General features: G+C 35.9%; 3 protein-coding genes across 3 annotated transcripts; all 3 read right to left on the bottom strand.

The window, feature by feature from the left end:
• Window positions 1-359: 359 nt before the first annotated feature.
• LOC148999928 (ABC transporter C family member 3-like) lies at window positions 360-7,014 on the bottom strand. The gene is made up of 10 exons (XM_089139940.1): window positions 4,534-7,014; window positions 4,157-4,243; window positions 3,394-4,044; window positions 3,134-3,298; window positions 2,360-2,654; window positions 2,045-2,253; window positions 1,584-1,889; window positions 1,119-1,182; window positions 653-892; window positions 360-535 (listed from the first exon to the last, which is right to left on the bottom strand). The coding sequence occupies exons 1-10, from the start codon at window positions 6,904-6,906 to the stop codon at window positions 435-437; spliced, it is 4,491 nt and encodes a 1,496-aa protein (XP_088996066.1). The 5' UTR covers window positions 6,907-7,014; the 3' UTR covers window positions 360-434.
• A 1,587-nt stretch (window positions 7,015-8,601) lies between these two features.
• LOC148999927 (polygalacturonase-1 non-catalytic subunit beta-like) lies at window positions 8,602-10,447 on the bottom strand. The gene is made up of 2 exons (XM_089139106.1): window positions 10,223-10,447; window positions 8,602-9,570 (listed from the first exon to the last, which is right to left on the bottom strand). The coding sequence occupies exons 1-2, from the start codon at window positions 10,445-10,447 to the stop codon at window positions 8,602-8,604; spliced, it is 1,194 nt and encodes a 397-aa protein (XP_088995232.1).
• A 472-nt stretch (window positions 10,448-10,919) lies between these two features.
• LOC148999926 (uncharacterized) lies at window positions 10,920-17,075 on the bottom strand. Its single transcript, XM_089140700.1, has 6 exons — window positions 16,803-17,075; window positions 12,673-12,900; window positions 12,521-12,576; window positions 12,363-12,417; window positions 12,187-12,267; window positions 10,920-12,098 (listed from the first exon to the last, which is right to left on the bottom strand). Exons 2-6 carry the CDS (start codon window positions 12,875-12,877, stop codon window positions 11,860-11,862), a joined length of 636 nt encoding a protein of 211 aa, XP_088996826.1. The 5' UTR covers window positions 12,878-12,900; window positions 16,803-17,075; the 3' UTR covers window positions 10,920-11,859.
• Window positions 17,076-20,903: the final 3,828 nt, after the last annotated feature.

The raw sequence follows: 20,903 nt of genomic DNA, 5'->3' as shown, positions 1-20,903 counted from the left end.
TGGTCTAAAGATATTGTCCGATGAAGGAGCTAGAAGAACTGGGGACAAGATAACCATTAAGAGAAGTTGTGAAATAAAATGTATAGCTTAGGCCTTGCATCTTGTATGGTTTCAAATAGAGTTTATTGAAAGGCAAAGATCAGTCCATATTGCCAACCCCATTAATTGGGACAAGGCTCGTTCTTGTTGTTGATGATGATGATGTCTAGAGATAATGTCTAACAACTAATGCATCTCCAATGTTTAAAAACATGCATGAAGAAAAAGATTATCTTCCACGCTTTCATCTTGTTTTTTGTTGCCAGTACGTCAGCATCAATATCTATTCTATTGTCTTCTCCAAATTTATGCCGCATTAAATAACAATTCTTCCCATACTATTGCAATTTGAATGCATCGAAACATTCAGTTTCCATCAATTAACTTTTCAAAAACTAAGAATTACATCTTCGAGTATACTCCTTAACAAGCTTTGCAAATGCCGAACACTTGGTATCTAGCAATTTGGCTGGAGAATCATATTCAAGAACATGTCCTGCATAAGACATGAACACATTTTCATTTGATTATATGAGCAACAGAGGAAAAAAGACATAGTGATAAACTTTATTAATCCCATTTGATTTTGATGTACTAATTTCTACTTCCTAACCATTATCGAGAAGAAGAACCATATTGATGTCAAGAATTGACGTTATCCTATGTGCAATGGTGACGACAGAGACCCCTGAGAAGTGTTGCCGAAGTGTTTGTTGAATCAAATAATCGGTTGCAGCATCCACTGATGCAGTAGCTTCGTCAAGTATTAGCACTTTATTCTTTTTAAGTAATACTCGGCCCAAACAAATCAGTTGCCTTTGACCCATACTCCAATTATCTCCATTCTCAGACACTGTGTCAAGTCAATGATGAATATTTGTTAGTTGTTTAGAATCTTATTTTCATTGATGTTGTTATCTACTTCTTTGTCGGATAAGAGATTAGGGATCTTGGGGATTGATAGTATAGTAAAATTCAGCATATCATATAAAAGTGATTCTTTAAACCATTGCATATTTGTGCACAGATAAACTGATTGTAAGAAATTTTTTATAGACTGAATATGAGAAGAAACCAACCTACGGAATCAAGCTTCTCTTTGTTCTCTCTAACTTTATCACCAAGATGACATTTGTCTAAAGCCTGAGACAAGCAAATTTATGTCAGCTAATCATCGCCTTAATTGGTTAAACAACTTAAATAATCTTGATTACTAAAGATATGCTATGTAAAGAATTAATTAGTCAAGCAAGTATGAACCAAGTGGTGATGGAAATTAAATGGGGCAATACAAATAATGAACTTCTTTATTCCTAATTAAAGGAATCTTTTAGACCAACTTGACCCACAAATGACATATCCAAATGAATGGTTTTGATATCTCAATAGAAATTATTCTAAAAAAATAATACTAGAAGAAGATTATAATAAAGAACATATTAGAATTGCATGTCCCAACAATCAATAATGATGTATTCAAACTTTCAATAAACAAAAGATATATCTCACAGTTTCTCATTGATCAAATAAGAATGAAAACCCACCTCCCAGATTTGGTCATCAGTATACTCTTCAAGTGGGTCAAGATTACTTCTTAGACTCCCTTCGAACATTGTTGGATCTTGTGGGATTATACTCAATCTCGACCGTAAATCATGAAGGCCTATATGAGAAATGTTTATACCATCTATCAAAATTTGTCCAGCTGTAGGTTCAATCATACGAAAGAGAACATGTGCCAAAGTTGATTTTCCACTTCCTGTCCGCCCAACAATTCCAATTTTCATCCCTCCTTGAAAAGTGCATGTAAAATCTCGCAAGACAAGAGGAAGATGTGGAGCATAACGGACCTACATATATGTTTAGTAATTAAATGGTAAAGCTGAATTTATTTGAAGATCAAAATAAGAAATGTCACTAGTAATAGCTTTAGAATCTAATAAATTACATAAAATGGAGAGGCTAGTAAGGAGAAGAAAACATGAGTAGTGAGATTTGGTATTACCTGTAAATCAACAATATCAATTTTTCCTTCTAATGGCCAACCACAACTTGGCCTGTTTTCTTCTATCAGTAGGCGAGGCTCACTAGGTATGCATGTATATTGTAATATTCTCTCAACGGATATCATTCTATTCTCAAGAATGCTAAAATCCCATACAACTCCATGCAAACTGAATACAAGCCCATATGAGACTGCTAAACCCATAACACCTTGAAAAGAGAAGAAAAAAGAAAAATAATCTCATTTTCATATGGGTAATCAATCAAGGTTTCACAAAAAAATGGTTTTATCGTATCTCTAACTTAAATTATTTACCAGGACTAAGTGCTCCTTTTGGCATTGAGATTAAGAAAACCAAAAATATAGCATATGTTAAAGATGCTAGCATATCCATACGGAAGCACAACCACTCAACTGCACCAGAGAAATGAAATCTGGGTCGAGAATACTCATCCACCAATTTGAGGTTTGCTTCTATAAATCTCTCTTCTTGATTGAAACACCTAATTGTAGTTAAACCTAAAATAGATTCTGAAAAATGTTGTATAATTGAAGCTTGACATGTTCTATATAATCGCGATAATTCACGTCTGCCAGCTATGTAGTATTGCTACAAAAAAATATTCAAAAAAAAAAAAATTAGGTACAATGTCAACAAATATAATAACTTGTACTATTTTTTCTCCATGTATATGTAAAAAAATGTATTCATATTGAAAGGATAATCATGCTATTTTAGGTATAGTTTTTTTTTTTTTTTGGCCAAATTTTAGGTTTAGTTAGTTGATCATTTGGTAACATTAGTTGTTTCAGTCCTTTTCTTGTCAAATGTTTTTTTTATAATCAGAACAAGTTAATTGCTTGTGATTAGAAAAACAAATTTTCCACATCCATCCTTTAAAAAAGTAAAAAGAATATCAAGGTTTGAATTAATAGAAAATCAATTTTTATATGTACAAAGAAAAATCAAAATTTAGTAATACAATAAAACTTGAAACAACTTGTATTATGACATAAGTTATTCACAAAGTAAAGTTGTACTTGATTTCAAATTTTAACTTTAAAAAATAGTAGTTGTGATACACTTACCTGGCACCAGAGACATGTTATACTCAATGGTACAAAAACAATTAATGTTTGCCCTGCAACTTGTGACATTATTATAATAGTTCCCAAAAAATCTATGACTGAGACAAGAAGTTCTTCAATTTGATGAGGAATTGATGTATCGACTGCACTTTGATCAACGGATGCCTACATTCAAAAGATTATTTAAAATTATATAATTACCAAATATTTAATTTAATAAGATCATATGGATCCAAGATTAAGTAAGAATATTTACTTACCCGATTTAGAATCCTTCCACTTGGAGTAGAATCGAAAAATAATACAGGAGCACGAAAAATACATAGATGCATTTTGTTGAATAATAGAGTTGATGTCTTGTATCCACCAATTATGACGAGCATGGACCTTATGAATACACAAAGAGAGCCTCCAAGGAACAAAGCAAAATAAACAAACAGTAGAGTAGACCCTTTAATGCGAGATGTTACATCTTTTGAGATAGGAGTAGATAATACCATCCAATAAATACCACCTATTTCAAAAACTTGAGCAAATATTTGTACCAATAATATTATTGGTACAAAAACGCCTCTATATGTAGCAGTAATATACTTCCAGTAAACTGAAAAACTAATTCTACCCTTTTCTCTTTCTTCTTCTTGGACAAGTTGTCCTTCTAAGCCAATCAATTTTTTTGTTTTATAGTTTTTGGGTTCCCTTTCCTCATCATTTTGGGAAGACTTCTCGTTGCATGATACACCACCATGTTCCTCACTCTTAATTAGACTATCCACATCATCCTCACAATCCGTGTAATTAAGGTCTGCCAAAGCTTTTTTATGTGCACCCACTAATTCCATCAAGTCAGTTCCTAAGTCAAGAAGTTCTTTGTATTTTCCTACTTGAGTAATCCTTCCATCCTTCATAACCTATAGAACAAAAAAGAAAAAGATAGTGGTAATAATAATGATGATAAAAGGTAAATAAGTTTAAACTAAGTTAAGTGATTTGAAATGTGAAAGAAAGATAGCATATTCTCACCAAGATAAGATCGGCAGAAACTAAAAATTCTATTTGATGAGTAACATAGATTACTGTTTTTGAACCCAAAATTCCTAACAAACATTCCTGTCACAAGAAGTTTATACGTTTAAAGTTAGACACTTGAAAAATATTCTTGGTAACAAAAAAAAGTTGAATAATTTCACACTAATTTTCTCTATTTTTCTACAAAAAAAATTGCATGGCTTAACATATCCAAAATGTACTTTATTTGTTTAGGCAATCATAATTTCATTCATCTTATAATTTTCTTACATCGAACTCTATTATTGGTATTGTGACTCAAGGAAAGAGATGCATACTATAAGCCAATTTTACAAAGTAAACTTAGGAGATAGAGTTTAAAGAGAAATTACCTTAAAAAGATGAGTTCCAGTGTGAACATCCAGAGCACTAAAAGGATCATCAAGTAGATAAATATCAGCACCATGATACAAAGCACGAGCAATTTGGATTCTTTGTTTTTGTCCACCACTCAAGTTGATTCCCCTATCTCCTATAATAGTCTGGTCCCCAAAGGCCCATAGTTCTATGTCTTTTTTCAATGAACATGCTTCAAGGATCATGTCATACCTTTTCTTGTCCATTTCTTTGCCAAATAATATATTGTCTACTACCTTCCCACTTTGTATCCAAGGTGATTGTGAAACATAGGCTTTTGTTCCATTTAATTTAATTGCTCCTGACTTTTTGGGTACTTCCCCTAGTATACATGAAAGTAGGGTCGATTTTCCTGACCCAATAGATCCACAAACTGCTACTCTCATACCATGATATACTCGAAAATTAATATTTGTTAGCGTGACTTCTGAGAAATCAAGATCCCAAGAGAAATTGCCATTAGTTATTTCAACTGCAACCTCAGAACTATCTCCTGGTATTTTTTGTACTAGATTTGGGTGTAGATCATCAAGACAGAGAAATGAAACAATCCTACAAAGGGAAACTTTAGTCTGAACTATCATGGAGATTAGGTCTGGAAGATTATAAATAGGCGATTTTAATAGGGCAAATGTAGCAAGTGCAGATAAAATTTTTCCAGGATCTAATGGGATTTCTGTAAACACGCAAAAACCAAAAGTCACCATGGATACAACTGTTGGAGCAGAGTAGTAGAAAAAGGTTGTGATAGCTGTAGTATAGAGTAACTTTTTAATCCAGGTTACTTCAGATTTTCTAAGCTCAATTATTTTAGCAAAGAACTTCATCTCCCATCCATGGAGCTTGAGAATCCTTATATTTCTCAAAACCTCAGATGTAGCTTTCATTCTTCGATCCTTTGATTCCATCAAATTTCCCTGAAACTTCTCTTGTAGTTTTCCCAATGGAATATTTGATAACATCAAACAAATTACGGCCAAAAAAGCTACAAGAGATGCAAATCCCAAACTCTTGTATAATATCAACAACGCTAGAATAATTTGAATAGGGACCTTCCACAAATCATGCAAATACCAACTGAAAAAGGCAATCCTCTCAACATCAATACTTATCAAATTAATGTTCTCCCCACTGGCTTGTCCTTGTTTTGATTGACTTGAAAGCTTGAGTCCCTTCCAATAAATTATTGCAGATAAGGCAGCACGGACTTTAATTCCGATCTTTCGCAATTGAAAGAATAAGTGCCTCTCTGAGAAACACTTTATGAGCTTTGAGAAAAGAAAAACAATCACTAGTGTATAACCCTTATTTTTCATTTCACGAGAGCTATTGAGGTACTGAACAAATACATCAATAAGATACGGTCCGACATGAGAAGCCACTATGCTTATAATGGTTAATAGAGCTGTCCATAAAATTTCTTTCCATATTGAAAGAATCAATGCTTTCACCAACTTAAGCATGGTTAACTGATCATCATTTCCACTGCCATTAGCATGAGACTCAAGTTGATTTCTCAAAGGAGTAAAGACTACACTGGCATAATCACTACTGGCAAGTTGAGGAACATCTTCAAGTTCTAATGTTTTTCTGTACCCGAGTGCAAGCAAAGGATTCATCCAAGAGAAAGTAAATCTGCTAAGAAGACTAGCATTTGCAAATGGACTTTCACTATCTCCCCGGACACTTGGTCCTTGTCCATTTTCACCACCATTCTTACCAAAACTACTTCTCAAAAGAGAAACCAAAAGATGGGAATCATCACCTCCTTGTCTCTTAACAAATAATCCAACACAACAGATGAATGAACCAATAATAATGGACACAGCATCAGAGAACCATAGCATAAATGATAAGGATGAACATTTCCCATACAAACTAAGATGTATAACAAGATAGGGACAGGATATTAGGAAATAAAATGCCCACCAAATCCTTAGAAGTAAGGGGAACCTATGAGCACCCAAACGAGAAAATTGGAAGATCAAGTAACCAGAGATCACAAACCAGGTGAGTGTTCTGAGTGTATAATCCAACTGGGCAATCAAAACCTTTAGTTCAAATGAACCATCTCTATATTCAGAGAAGTAGTTTAACAAGCATAAGAGAAGATCAACAAAAGACAAACCCACTGAGCAATAGCACAAAAAGTATGTAATCTTCAATAATGGTTTTGAACCTTCAGAAGCAGGCATTATCCTTCTCTTGCTAACCCATGATAGAGATAAAAGTAGTAGCAAAATTAGGTGAGAAGAAGCGGAAATCCCATGTAGGAAAATGGTTGTAGAATAATGTGAAAAGAACATCCAAATATCTGTAATCAGCTTTGATTCTTCCAAAACATCCATTACTGCTAATTCTTTTCCTCTGCTAGTATTTTGGTGGCTTAGCTAAAGCTAGTTCAATTCAAATCCTGTTAGCTTTTAGCTCATTTTGAATTGATGTAATTGAAAACCTATAGAAAGATATGAAAAAAATTGTCAGAAAACAACACAAGCAATATAAGATAACATTAAAGAAAAACTTTTTGTGGTATTGCAAAATATTCATACTACTTTGTTAAGGGAAATGAGTTTCTTCATATTTTACTTCGTGATAAGCCCAAGGAATTTAAAAAGGAAAAAGCAAGAAAGAAGGTGATTTAAGTGTGCATCTAACTTTGCTTGATTTCATATATGAAGAAGGATAAGAAGAAGAAAAAGAAGAAAAGGAAAAAGAGAATTTAGTAATTGAATTTGAGGAGCACCTTAACAATGAGACTTAAAAAAACGAAAGTTTCTTCCTTCACTCCTAAAAAACGTGGATCTTGGTGGTCTCTGCTCATAAACCATGACATCTCGTAGAAAAGTGGTGGTCCGCATACTGCTCTGGAACACTACCTAATAAATAGGAAACTAGAGGTTTTGTGTTCTCTAAAACAGACATTGCAGGAATTGCTTTTGAAAGATGTCCACACAGAACTTTTATCTCATTAATCCCATTAGCAATTAAAGCTACATAATAGGGGATCCACATCTTCTAGAATTTTTTTTTCCTTAAATTTATACTTGTTTTCAAATAGAGATTGTTTGATGGATGAATATAGATGATGTTGGATGCTCTACTTGAAGGGACTCTTTCAATGAGTATCCAATGAGTTATAGGATGTTGCCACGTTGAATATTCTAATTCAAGGACTAGGATAACTATAATTAGTATTCGTAAAATAAATTATTATACATGGTTGCTTCCTATAACTCATTGGGAGATTCCCTCCAAGAAAAGCAGCCAAACGTGGAATTGATCCACCTCCAACTGCAAGGTCGTGCTTGTGTGGTGCGTTTGACGCGTTGGTGCCTATGCTGCCCACCATTGGATGCATACCACATGGATTTCATTAAATCTCAGCTACTCAAAACACCATATGCACGTTTAAACAACTTAAGGGAAACAAAACCGATTTTTCTTTAAAATGAACCTAACCAGTAGTTTGGATCAAAGAGAATCCATGTGACGTGCATCCAACGGTGGGCACTACAAGCAGCACCAAGTTGAGCGCACACACAAATAAGATCCCCAACTACATGTTCATATCCATTTTGCAGAATCCAAATCCATTTGAAAACCAATCCAATATAGATATTGTAATCTCGCCGATCTAAATGATTATATTGAGTCTAAATCTTCTACCCACATGGAGAGAAAATTTTCAACCCATATCTTTAAATTCATGACACGTGTTAAATCTAAAAATAATGTCATTTTTTAAGTGAGGGGGAGAGAAGAATTGCATTCCTACATTTTTTTGAATTTTCTAAAAAAATAGGATTTTGTTTTTAGAGTTGACATGTGCTATGAATCTAACTATGTGGGTTGAAAATTTTCATCTCCATGTAAGTGTAGAAAAAAAAAATGTTTTTGTATGCAAAACTAATATTCCATATCTAAAGAAAAATCCAAACCAATATCAGAAAAAAAAAAAATAGAGGATTAAAGGAACATAAGAAATAATGTATAACACAAGAAATAGAGGATTAGGGGATAATTAGGTTTTCATATGTTGCTCAATGCATAGTCGCCAAGACCATTCCATTCTCGTTTATCCAATGGCAAACTTCTATTAGTCCTGGACCAAAACCCAATAACTTAAAAGCAAGATGGTTTGGATCCCATGTTGATGTATCATAGTGGCATGTCATGATTGCTTGATTCGCTTTTCTCCTTGCACGTATGTCAACTGCATATACTTTCACTTTTGGTAAAACATGGCAATAATAGACTTGAAATGGAAATGGCTGACTATGACATAAGGCTAGTGATTTTGAAAGGTTTCCATGGATTAGTCTCACAAGTCCGATTGTGGCATTCTCATAAGACCCTTCAATATTCTCAGTACTCCATATGTGTATATGGTGCCCAAATTGCTTGACAACAAAATCAATTAGATCTTCAGCAAATATCGCACAAGTAATCAGCTCACCTTGAATGGGGATTTTCTCACATACTCCTATGGTGTCATGAATGTACTCATCCATTTTCGATTCATCCACCACATCAAAAAGCTTCTTCAACTCCTCAATGTGCCCAGAGGAAAAGGGGATTTTTGAAGCCAAAGCTTGTGGCAAGAACGATCTATATGCCATTGGGTCTCTTAGATCAGGGATAGGCATGAAACCTCCCTCTTTCACCATTGACTCCCGAAAATATGGCAATCCACCTTGGCTAGCAACTGACAGGGGTGTTTTGTTCGGAAGCTCGTATTTATATTTGGAAAGAACCCATTTTGCCATTGGCGGCAAGGCTGTGTCGTTTATCGTCTTCTTCAATAGTGCATGTTCAGAACAAGCAACATTAGCGTGCTTACAAAACAAAGGCAAGTGGGAAGCCAATTCATTATTCTGTAGAAGTCTCGTAAATACTGCCACCTGATGGGGGCTCAAAGGAGAAGCCTTTGCAGATAACCAATGAGGAGCAGGTGGATGACCAATATTCTCTTTCCAATAGCGTAAAAATGCACTTTCAACTTGGGAACCCTAATTAAAATTCAATGGAGAGACCCAACTAAATAAGAAAAGGTAAAACAAGATCAAGCATCAAGAATGTTCAAATAGATGAAGAATGGGGAACAACAATGTACTTACACTACAGAATTCTATTATCAGAAGTCCAAGCAACAAGAAGAGACGCATCATGGTGGTATGTGCTTTTGTTGGAATGAGTTGGATTTGGTTCATCAAGAGAACAAAGGTATCCAAACTTATATAGAGAAGAATTGGTCCGAGTCAAACAGCAGACGTCTCACGTCCTTTTTTGCCTTGCAGCAACAGTAAGAGTAGATGTCCTGAAGTTCCATCGAATTGAGAAGACATTTTTTGTGAACAACCCCAGCCATTCTTTTTGTGGGTAGTGAAACCACCCATGTGGTTAGCTCTAGGAAAAACTAAAATTGCCACTCTAAGAACCAACATTGAGATATTTGGAAAGGAATGCATGACCATCAAAGGAAAACTTTTAGGGGCCGAGAGGAACTCTGAAATTTTATTGTCACAAGAACTGGTAAGAATAATTAAAGCAAGAATCATTCTATTCTCACTTGTAGGACCATGGGTTCCATGTTTTAAGAGGTGTACCCCCACCATATCAACGATGTAAAGCTCACCCTCTGTCTCCCGGGGGTAGTGGAACCAGACTCCCTTGACTTCGAGACAAATCCTGAACCATTTCAGCTAGACAAGTTGACATGGATAAGCAGAGCTTAACAGTTTCAGTTAATCCTGCAGACATTCGTTCATCCGAAGAGGGTTGAATATCCAGTTCACAAAAAGAACCCCACGGGTATCGGAAATTGTCTGGCACAGATGAATACGCATGCGAGCCAGTTTTCCTGTTCAAAAGATCCCTTTTCTGCATTCTCATTCTCAAAATGAGTAGTTGGTCTCTCACTTACTGCTTTATTGTATATATCCTGATGTAGGAGATGTGCAAGAAGATGCATGAAGACAATTTAAAACCGCACCCAAAACGCACAAGTAGAACTTCTATGCATATTTCTGAAGAAGCAGATTTAGAATCTGAAGTCAACAATTGAGGGGCACTGGGAAGACAAGCTTCCTAATCAAAATACCAAGAAATGGATCTCCCCCCCCCTTTTTCAAATCAAGAACAAGAAGAAATCTATGGATATTTTGATAAAATAGGAGCACCGGGAGAAGACAAGCTTCCTAATTAACCTACCAAGGTATGGATTCTTTTTTCAAATCAAGAACAAGAAATTTATGGATATTTTGATAAAATAACAGGGAAATGCCCTATGGTCCTTTTGGTGGGGGGGGGGGGATGAAAAATGTAAGCAAGCACAAAGAAGTATAAGAGCAAAGGCAGTTGAAAGAAAGTACTTCTACTACTATTAATGTGAATATCCAAGGCTTATCTACTACAATAAAAGAAATATTATATATAAAAGGTAAACAGACCAACTAACTAGACTTTTTCCTTCAACCTGGAATTGACAGAACTGCAAATTCAACACAAACTTCAGGGAGTCACCATTAAGCTCAACTAGGGGTGGAAGTAGGGCAGAAGTTGGATGCTTTAGGCTTATACGCCAAACACATAAACCAATTTCAGATGAAGGTGAATTAGATAACTAGAAAACAACATGCAAGCTTGAGCAGATTAAGAAGGTCTACACACCAGATGTCTAGAGACAGGGGAAGCAAATCAAATGTCTTTAATAAAAGTTTGAAATTGGACACCTTTGGCGTACAGTCAGTTCATACTCAACATGAATGGAAGCGAGTTTCAATTAGCTAAACAACAATCCAGAGTATCAAACTCAAGTAAAACATCTACTAGCAACTAAGTGGCAATATAAAGTGGTTCACCTCAATTTCACTGCAAGAACAATGACAACAATAGATATTGCATAAAACAAAAATAATTTTCTTTTACATTTTTTTATGCAGATGCAACAAATATTGATATTCCATCCAAAAAAGGGCAACGGTAGCAATCAAATACTCCTAAAAAAATGAGAGCATTGATTTTCTTTTACATTTTTTTATGCACATGCAACAAACATTGATATTCCATCCAAAAAAGGGCAACGGTAGCGCAATAAATACTCCTAAAAAATGAGAATATTGTTAATAGCATAATCTGCACTACATTCTGCTATAGTTTTTAAACATGGAATCCTTGGCAACCAAAAACATGGATTCCCACTAATGGAAGTACAAAGAGAGCAAAAACGAAGGAAAAATGTGAACAGCTTTATGAATTAAACATGTAACTCAAAACTACTAAGCTGAACAAATTGAGAATCAACTCATAGGCATGTCTTCTTCATCCAAACTGTCCATCAACAGAGGCCCTTTCAGTTCACCTTTGTTATCACCAAGAAGCTCCTTGGCGGCTTTCTCGAGAAATTCCTGAGCAGCAGTCCGAACAGATTGTTTATCAGATGATTGGCATTTCCTCTTCTTTCGGGAACTCCTAGCTTCAGAGAAGCTATTCTTTGTCCCCTCTCTCCTCCTTATATCCCTCATACTTTGCCTTTGCTCTACAAAATAAAAATTATCCTTCAACATAATAATGTCCTAACAGAAAGTAGCAACCATGTAATAGCTGAATTATACAGTTCAACTTACCTGAAGTAAGATCAGGCAAGGAATGCTCAATAAAACGAGTTGCCGCCTGATAATTCAAGGTAGTGGCAGGTCGCAATGGTGCTGCAATAAGATAGTCCAGCTTCTTCAACCACTAAAAAACTAAATGATGAACCTAACAAATTCAAACAAGAAGAAAAATTCAAAGAAAGTAATACCCCTGCTCAAATCCATACACCGTTCTAGTTTATCATCATACAATCCTAGTCTCTCCTACAAACAAACAAACAAACAGATGGGGACCTGTTAATCCATTACATGTAAAATTTATATGTCAACACAAAACCCACTAATAATAACTAGATAAGAACCATACAATCTCTGTTTTAACCGGATGATCATCTGGGTGAACTCCACTACTCCTCAACCACACTGTAAAGATAATTCAAGCATTAATACAAGGGGATAAACAGTTGGCCCCTTTTCTAAAATAAGAAAGAAAAGAGAATATTGCATATAGAAGCATACATGTATATAGTGTTGTAGTAGCCTTGGCGACCATCAGAAGTGTTTGCGCTCGCTGGAGAGGAGCCATTTCAGCAAGAACATCTGGTTCACAAAGGGCCAAGAACTCTAACAAGTGGACTCTGAGCTCCTCCACGTTCACTAGGCTTCTCTTCACAGCATCTATAACATTTATTGGAATTATATCAACCTCTCCTCCTTTCCCCATTGCAAATCTGAACACTGAATTACCTGAAGTATATCAGCAAAATGAAGAAAAATAGATGATTAAATTCTCCTCGTCACCTGAGAAATTGAGGGTTTTCAGAATATGAAGTTTCTGAGTTTAGAAAGCCCTAAACAGTATCTCTAAAGAGTAGCAAGGTTTTGATTGAATTAAGAGCTTCATTTGGTGAGCCTTCTGTTCTGTATAATGATTATGAGTTAGAAGAGTTTTCCCCTTTATTTCTGTTATCAGGGAAAACTAGCCAGGAACTTAGTGAGTTCGAGAATGACAACCATATGGGTACAGATATGCACAGCAACTAAACGGCTAATGCAATAATACTTTTACAAAATTTTGGCACAACAAAATACACAAGGCAATGGTACATGCATGTTTAATATGGCTGCTCTAAAACCAATAATACACACCCATATAACAGACCTTCACAACCCAATAAACAAAACAATAACATTCTCTGGCCTTCTTCTTCTTTCTTTTTTTTTTTTTTAATGTCAAAGTCAAACCTACACCAAATCCATCATATAAAGCTCATGTCATAGTGTCCAAAAAAACCATGAAATCACATTAAAAAAATTCCCAAACAAGAAAGTGAATGCATCATCCATCATATAATTCATGAAATTCAAAGGAAAAAGTTTACCATGGAAAAGAAACCATCATCCATAATAAAATCCAAGAAATCCACCAAATAAAGTTGATACCAAAAAAAAAAAAGAAAAAAACTCAAAATAAAGTTCACCATAAAAAGAAAACATCAATTATCCAAATCCAATGGTCTCTATGGCTTTGAAGTTGAATCATATATCAAAGAGTTTCTGGAATAGCATAGCTGACTCAAGGTTCCACCAAAGACTAGAGTTTGCATATTGTAAGAGTATCATGAAGCACAAGAGCTGTTGGTCATGGAAGCAATACAAATAATAAGGGATATTATTATTGTTGCCCCCCTATACTATAGCTGGTAGAAAATAATTACTACCCTATTCACTATACTTTTGAAATTACTAATCCAACCTTAAACTTTGCTTGTAATTACTGATACCCCCTGCCGTTAAGCTCTATTAGTTAACTGATGACATGGCATCTTTGATTTATTCAAAAAAACCCCAAAACAACACTAAGGTTTTGTATTGCTTATTTATACTTCAGATTAAATTACGTTCTACCCTTATTAATTGGGGGGAAAATTAATCCTCAACCGAAAGTGCTAAACCATCTTTTTCTCTTACACCAAAGGAAAGAAGAAAAAAACTGTCTTTCTTCATCTTCCTCTTAATAACCCTTCCCAACTCCTTCCTCCCCTAAGACAACCCCCAAGACCTAAGATTCAAATACAAGGCAATCCAAAAATAATAATAATAATAATGGTAACTCCTTTTTTTTTAGCTTTTATTTACTTTTCAATGTGGCATTATTCTTTAGTTTTTGTTATTTACTTCCCAATTTGAGGTTATCAATTTAGGAACTTCCTACTTCTAAAAGGTTGTATTTTCATTATTAAGAATTCTGAGGGGATGAGACTGCTAAGTATGGTTTTTGTTTATTTACTTTCCAATTTGACATTATCAATTTTAGGAAGTTCCTCCTTCTAAGAGGTCTCATCTCATTAGGATCCGACATTTTGAAATCCAAAATGACAAGAATACAAGGGTAAAATTGGTATTTCATATGATTTTTTTTTTCTAAATGAGGATGAGCTTTTAACTTCCTAATTCTAGAAGGGGAAAATAGACATGATCCAACCATAACGGTCACTTAAATATACCCCAGTTATGCCAAGAATCAACTTCCACATGTGAACTGATTCCTTTACAAGCAGCAGAAAATCCCCTAGAATAACTTTTTTTGGGGGTGGGGGGTATAGGAGACTGAGGATTTCTGTTCGCATCTGCGCAGTTATCCTCCGCACAAGTGTCAAGTTTACAACACGTACCATTTCAAAAATTCAATGACTAATAAATGAGATGTTGTTTTTCTATCTTTTTAAGTTAAAATGTTTCTCAAACTATAATACACACCCTAGAAAATAAGTCTTTTTATAGAAACCTCAAAAAATCCTGAATTCACAAAATGAGGCCAGCATTCTCCTGTACACTGAAAAACGAGATATTTTTTTGTCCTAAACCCTAGCCCTAGACCCTATTCTTGCTGCCCTTGTCTCCAGTAGGAGGCAACCCATTCAATATATTCCATCTTCTAGGACGCCCTCATTTTCTCGATTGGTGGTTCCATTCGCTGCAACGGACTGCTCCTCCCTCATCCATAGCACTGCTACTGCTATTATTTTTTGGAAAAAGCTTGGTGAGATTCTCTGTGAGCCAATAAGAGCAAAGACCTGGTGTCTGCGTGTGCTTGGGGTGTTTCTTGCACCTAATCTGTGTTTCAGCCCAACCCATTCCAGAACAACTCAGATATCACAAATGGTTCAAGCATTTCAATCGTGTCAATCCTCTATGAGTATCTACAGATTTGTTTCTCTTTTCTTCCTTCTGAACATTCATTTATAAAAAACAAAAGGAAGGACATGAGAGAGAGAGAGAGAGAGAGAGAGAGAGAGAGAGAGAGAGGGGGGGGGGGAGGGAGGGAGGGAGGGAGAGAGACAAAGATATAGATATATCAACACGAGGATACAAGGGAGATGGAATCTAGTAGAATTCCATGTACGTCCCTGAATTGCATCAGCTCCTCCGATAACCTCTCCACTTCATTCAGCTCTTCATTCATTTTAACTTGCTCAAAAGCCGTTATGGAATCCTCACCATATGTTTCAGACACGACTATTTCCTCCTTTGGCAGTGGCAATGGAACCGGCATAGATGTAGGTATAGCAACCATAGGATCAATAAGGATTGGATTGAAAGCAAAGGAAAGCAAGTTTCCAGGGCTAGGGTTTAGTTCTACAATCTGGTTTTGTGGTTTATCCCCAAATTTTGGCTATTTATTATGAATTTAGTTTCAATAACGTTGGTAATTATAATTTTCATAAAGTTAAAGATAATTACCTACTCTATGAGCCGTTGGATAAAATCAATGACAGGTATCTACAAATGGGCTGGCGCGAACAACAACTGCACAGGCATGAACAAAAAATCCAAAGACTGATGAAGCATAATCCATGTTGCCTACTTTACACATTTTGAGATAGCTAAAAAATGATACCTAGCATATATAAAATGTGATGCTCATCGGATTTCATTAAAAAATCAACACGGTAATTGAGCTAAACAATGTGAGGCATGAAGCAAGGTTGTTTCTTATTAAACCAATGGCTTAGCAGTATGGAAATAATCTGAAACATCAAAAGAAGAAAAAAGATGTCGAACAATTACAGGTTCCTTCTTCACCTTTCAAAACCATGGAGGTCAACATTTGCCAAATGAAGGTACCGTCTCCTACCCAAAATGGTGTTCAAAAATTTGAGTTAAATCAAACTCCTATATTGAAATTATTTCCAAGCTTTAGCTGATAATTCAATCTCAGATTTTCATCTCTAATTACTCTAAATTTATCCGTTATCTCTCTTCCATCTTCTGAAGAGTTCATAAGCTAATTGCGAGCTTTACTGGCAACTACAACAGCGTTCGCCAGCGCTTTTCACAAAAGCAAAGCAGATGAGGTAGATTCTAAATACCAAATAAAGTTCCACAGATACCAATAAGTCGTATTATCAGCGTCTGTTCTACACTAGTCGGAAGTTTAGTTGAGAAACAGAATAGAGGATTCTGGTTTGTCATTGCTTTATTGCACCCAAACTTCTAAATTCGAGATTAATCGTTACCAGGAAGAGTACTCAATTGATTAAAAAATGAAAATATTTTATCATAGAAGTTTAGAAGAATCTCTACAAGGAGAAAACCCGTTTAATAAATCGCGGGGTAGAGAATATTAAAAGAAGCATTCAACTCACCTGAAGTTAAGATGGAGAAGAGACGATGAACAAGGATCAAAAGATAAGCCCAGACGCCGACACTTAACGGCTCTGTTTCTCGCAATCCACTACCAGGAGATGGCGAGACGAAGAAGATGGAGAAGAGATGACAAACCGGTTGAACTAGTTTGCTGGCTCACTGGAGACAGAGAAGATGAAGAAGACGAATCACTCTCGCAAACGTGATAGGGTTTAAGCCTCGTTCTCTTTCTGTCCAAACGTTTAAGCCTCGTTTGAGACGAAAGGAAAAATAAAAAGCTCGATCTTTTTTCCCTTTTCGTTTTTCATTTTTTCTTATGACAAAATATACCCCTAGTTAAAATATGAATTTTTTTTTTTTTTGGCATAAATACAGCTGAACAGCTTTCTAAATAAATCCTACCATTAAATGTATTGAATTAAATCTGAACCGTTTATTATGGATGATTCAAATATAATCCCACCAAATTTAATGGTAGGATTTTTAGAACTGTTCAGCCAAGCAATTTACATAGCCGTTCAACCACCACCACCACCTTCCTTTTTTGTTTTAACTGAAGTTTCCCCAAGCTAGTTAAAGCTTGAGTTAGCTCCTCATAAGGGAGACTGCCAATTTTTCCAATCCGGGATAGAATGAACTTTTCATGTTTTGCTGTGCCGAATCGAAAAAATTGGGCACAGAATCGGTACTAAAATCTTATATGGTGGGGCACAAATGGGGACGTTTCTTTGGCAAAATGGGCACAAAATATTGTATGATATGTACAAAATTAGGGTACAAAATCGATACCTCGATTCACCGTTAGCTTCCTTCTTGTGCCTTGTGTTTTCTACCAGAAGTGCTTCTGTGCCCAAGAAGCTCCAAGTTGGCATAGAAATTGTGTACCAAACACCCAGTTCAACACACTTTTGTTGAACCAACACACTATTTTTAGACTAGTTAATCATACATGATTTCAGTAACTTCAGTGCTAAACTGTGCAAATGGCAATGAATTAGTGTGCTAAAAGCATTCTCATACAACCCCTAATATGATTTTTTTGACACTTTTGAACCACACAGTTGGTGAGATTTTTTCCTTTGATATTTTTCAATATTCACAAGTAGGACCCACCATTATGTGTAGTTGAAAACCATAAAGGGAGCACATTGTTCTCCCCAAACATAGAGGTGATCCAGACTCTCTAGTAAAGAGGCACCTTGACTACATCCTCATTGAAATAGTTTTTACATATAATTTAAATATAAGGTGGGACTTTGCCCCTAGCCCTAAGTGGATTTGAACTATTGACCTCATACTCACGACACTTAGGTTATAAGTATTCCTAAGCAATAGCTTCCTCAATAGTTCACAGACATTACCTCTACTACCCTGCTATCAAAGGGTTTCTTAGATGGAAGAAAGAGGACCAAAGAGGCCTTTCTATGAAATTTGAAGAAAAAATGAAGGGGGTAGGGCAATGGCCCCCTATCCCTGGGGGTAGGGCCATGACCCCCTATCCATGGGGAAGCTCTACTTATGCTTTTAGTGAAGAGGTCAGGGATTTGACTCTCCCTAGTGATATTGTCACATCCACCCAGTTAGTATCGAATTCACCCGAATACCTAAGAGAGTGATCTATAGTCACAAGATCAGGTTTAGCGTACAATCACAACCATTCCGCATAATAACATACATGAGCAAGAATAAGTAAATAAGTACATTAAATGAAATGAAATTGTCACAAAGGAATTTCCCAAAGAAAATCAAAACTAGGAAAGAATATTAAACTGGAAAGAAAGTCAAACTGAAGAGTTTACATCCTCTAAACGTTTTTAACTAAATGGTAAATAAAGAGCTCAAAAGCCTCTGTCTCTCTAAAAGTCTCAATATTGTCTAACTAAACAGACAAAAATATAAACTATCCCTAATAGAACCACTACACTCTCAAACGCAATCTCTTGATACTCAAATGGGTTGGACTCCAAAGGAGTAGTTCAAATATGGACACGAGTCTCAGTGTGCCTCGGTATCCCTTCCTGTTGATTTGTCATAAGGTTCTGCCGGCGTCGAACTCTCTAGGAAAATAGTTCCCTCATAACCTATGAAGCAATCTAAAGGGAAAATTCCACAAAGAATAACTTCCACAAAACTCAAAAAGACAATCAACAGCATATATCCACACATTTAAATCATGAAAGAATAAATTAATTCATAATGCAAATTGAATGAAATACAATGATGCTCTTATGACTATATTAATGCAAATCTCTAATTAGGCAAACACACATTAAGGTACGCCACTAGCCTCCTCTAGGTATTACAACCAAGGTATAGGGATATCAGTCTACTCATCAACTTTAGTTGGGGATTAGGACCACACTCTCTCACCAAAACCATTGGTATGAGAATTGGCGCATGTCAAGAAAATACATAGCCCAATGCAAAGTCATCTACTTAATCACATTGTTCTAGGTTCAGATACTTTTCCTATAGCTCCAATCAACTCAGTCCAATATCCTTACCTATCTAGAGATGACATATCCTATGGCTCCAACCAACTCGGACTACGCCCCTTGTAACCCTATTGATCATCCACATATGATAGAGCATATGTTCTTGTGTCCTCTTGGGAGCCGCTCATTGATAGGGTTGCATATGGGAGGGTAGGATTCGTGGGTGCTCAAGACGGGAATCACTTTTATTGTTAGATCCAATCAGGGATTAAGGTTTACTTGATCGAGTCGATCCTCCCACACAGATCTCCTTCATTGAAAATATCATGATAGAAGAACTCTAAGGTTGGTAGAGAATCTTACTTTCAAACTCACGGAACAGATCTCAAATCACGATCCAAATCAATTATGCAACTTCCTTCTTCTCCGAAACGAACTTTCTGACACATACTGGAGCTCTCTAACAGCTAGAAAATAAATAATGCGTTTTAGAGTGCAAACAACATTAAATAGGGGTCCACAACTTAATTCCCACTTTTTCCTTTTCTTACTTGTGGGCACCAGGAGGGATCACCAGGGGCAACCCCACCCAATCAACCAACCCCATCCCCCAAACTCTCATAGAAGAAGGTCTTCAGGGGTGGTTTGTCCATGGCACTTTCACACCACCTAGTACACACCCTAAAAGAGGCTCTTACCTTGCTTGAGGACCTTTCAACTCCATCTTCCATGCTCTCTTAATCAATCTTTCCAATCCATCTGGGTTCATGCCAGATCTCTTTCCAAAATTCAGCCAAATGCCAAAATCTTCATCAACACCATCTGGTATCCATGAATTCGGTTCCAATCTAATGGTCTCTACTTGAATGACCCACAACTATCTTCTACTGGCATTCCTGGGTCTCAAACCTTCAAATAAGGTTTCGGGTTAGGATCGTAGGGAATTTCAAAGATATATTTGAATTATAAAAAACCACCCTATGAACGTAGTAGAGGTGCACGTAAGCTCACTCAAATGAACCTCAAGTCCAAAAACAAAATAAAATAACACACTTTATTATCGTTGTCTCTGAGTATGTTCACCAAGATGGGTGGGACGCTAACAAACTAATGCAGGTTTTGACTACAAACTTTGTGAATTTTTTTTTCTGAAATCCCTATATTCACTTTGCCAGAGAACTGGATCTTTAAAAGCTCTAAAGGAATGGGAAGTTTACAACTATGGCTGGTAGCAAAATCTTTGTCAACATTTGTTTACCAAGAAAATTAGGAAATTAAGGCGTTTCTTTTGGGAAATTCAATACACTACGTAAGTACAAAATTTTATTTGGAGGTAGTAAAATGATGGAATCCTTGTAAAGGCTATCTTGGCTAGGTGGAGTAACATAAATCCAAACTCTCTTTTTTTGTGATCATCTCTTTTTTAATACCAATCGATTCACAATATTTTAGCTATTGGTCCCCATGGACTCAGAACAATAGGTTTTCTCATGAGTTCTATTATTAATTTTTTGAGCAAATTGCACTAGTACCCCAAAATGGAAGCCTTAAAGCACTGACACCCCACTTTATGTTTAAAAGGTACAGAGACCCCAAAATTGGAATTTCATTGGATATATTTGTCCAATTTGTTACCGTAAAACTTTGAGACATGTTTATTATAAG

The sequence above is a fragment of the Hakea prostrata genome, chromosome 11 (assembly GCF_041222555.1).
Source record: "Hakea prostrata isolate BN-2017 chromosome 11, UWA_Hpros_2, whole genome shotgun sequence".
Lineage (NCBI taxonomy): Eukaryota > Viridiplantae > Streptophyta > Magnoliopsida > Proteales > Proteaceae > Hakea > Hakea prostrata.
The sequence above is the reverse complement of the archived record's forward strand: the minus strand, read 5'-3'. Positions and strand labels throughout refer to the sequence as shown.

Coding starts and splice junctions, on each gene's coding strand:
- LOC148999926 (XM_089140700.1), bottom strand. CDS start 12,877: ATGGGGAAAGGAGGAGAGGTTGATATAATTCCAATAAATGTTATAGAT. Junction 12,418..12,520: donor ATCCGGTTAAAACAGAGATT/GTATGGTTCTTA, acceptor GTTTGTTTGTAG/GAGAGACTAGGATTGTATGA. Junction 12,099..12,186: donor CTTGCCTGATCTTACTTCAG/GTAAGTTGAACT, acceptor TTTATTTTGTAG/AGCAAAGGCAAAGTATGAGG.
- LOC148999928 (XM_089139940.1), bottom strand. CDS start 6,906: ATGGATGTTTTGGAAGAATCAAAGCTGATTACAGATATTTGGATGTTC. Junction 3,299..3,393: donor GTGGAAGGATTCTAAATCGG/GTAAGTAAATAT, acceptor TTTTGAATGTAG/GCATCCGTTGATCAAAGTGC. Junction 2,655..3,133: donor TAACATGTCTCTGGTGCCAG/GTAAGTGTATCA, acceptor ATTTTTTTGTAG/CAATACTACATAGCTGGCAG.
- LOC148999927 (XM_089139106.1), bottom strand. CDS start 10,447: ATGCAGAAAAGGGATCTTTTGAACAGGAAAACTGGCTCGCATGCGTAT. Junction 9,571..10,222: donor CTCGAAGTCAAGGGAGTCTG/GTTCCACTACCC, acceptor AATTTTAATTAG/GGTTCCCAAGTTGAAAGTGC.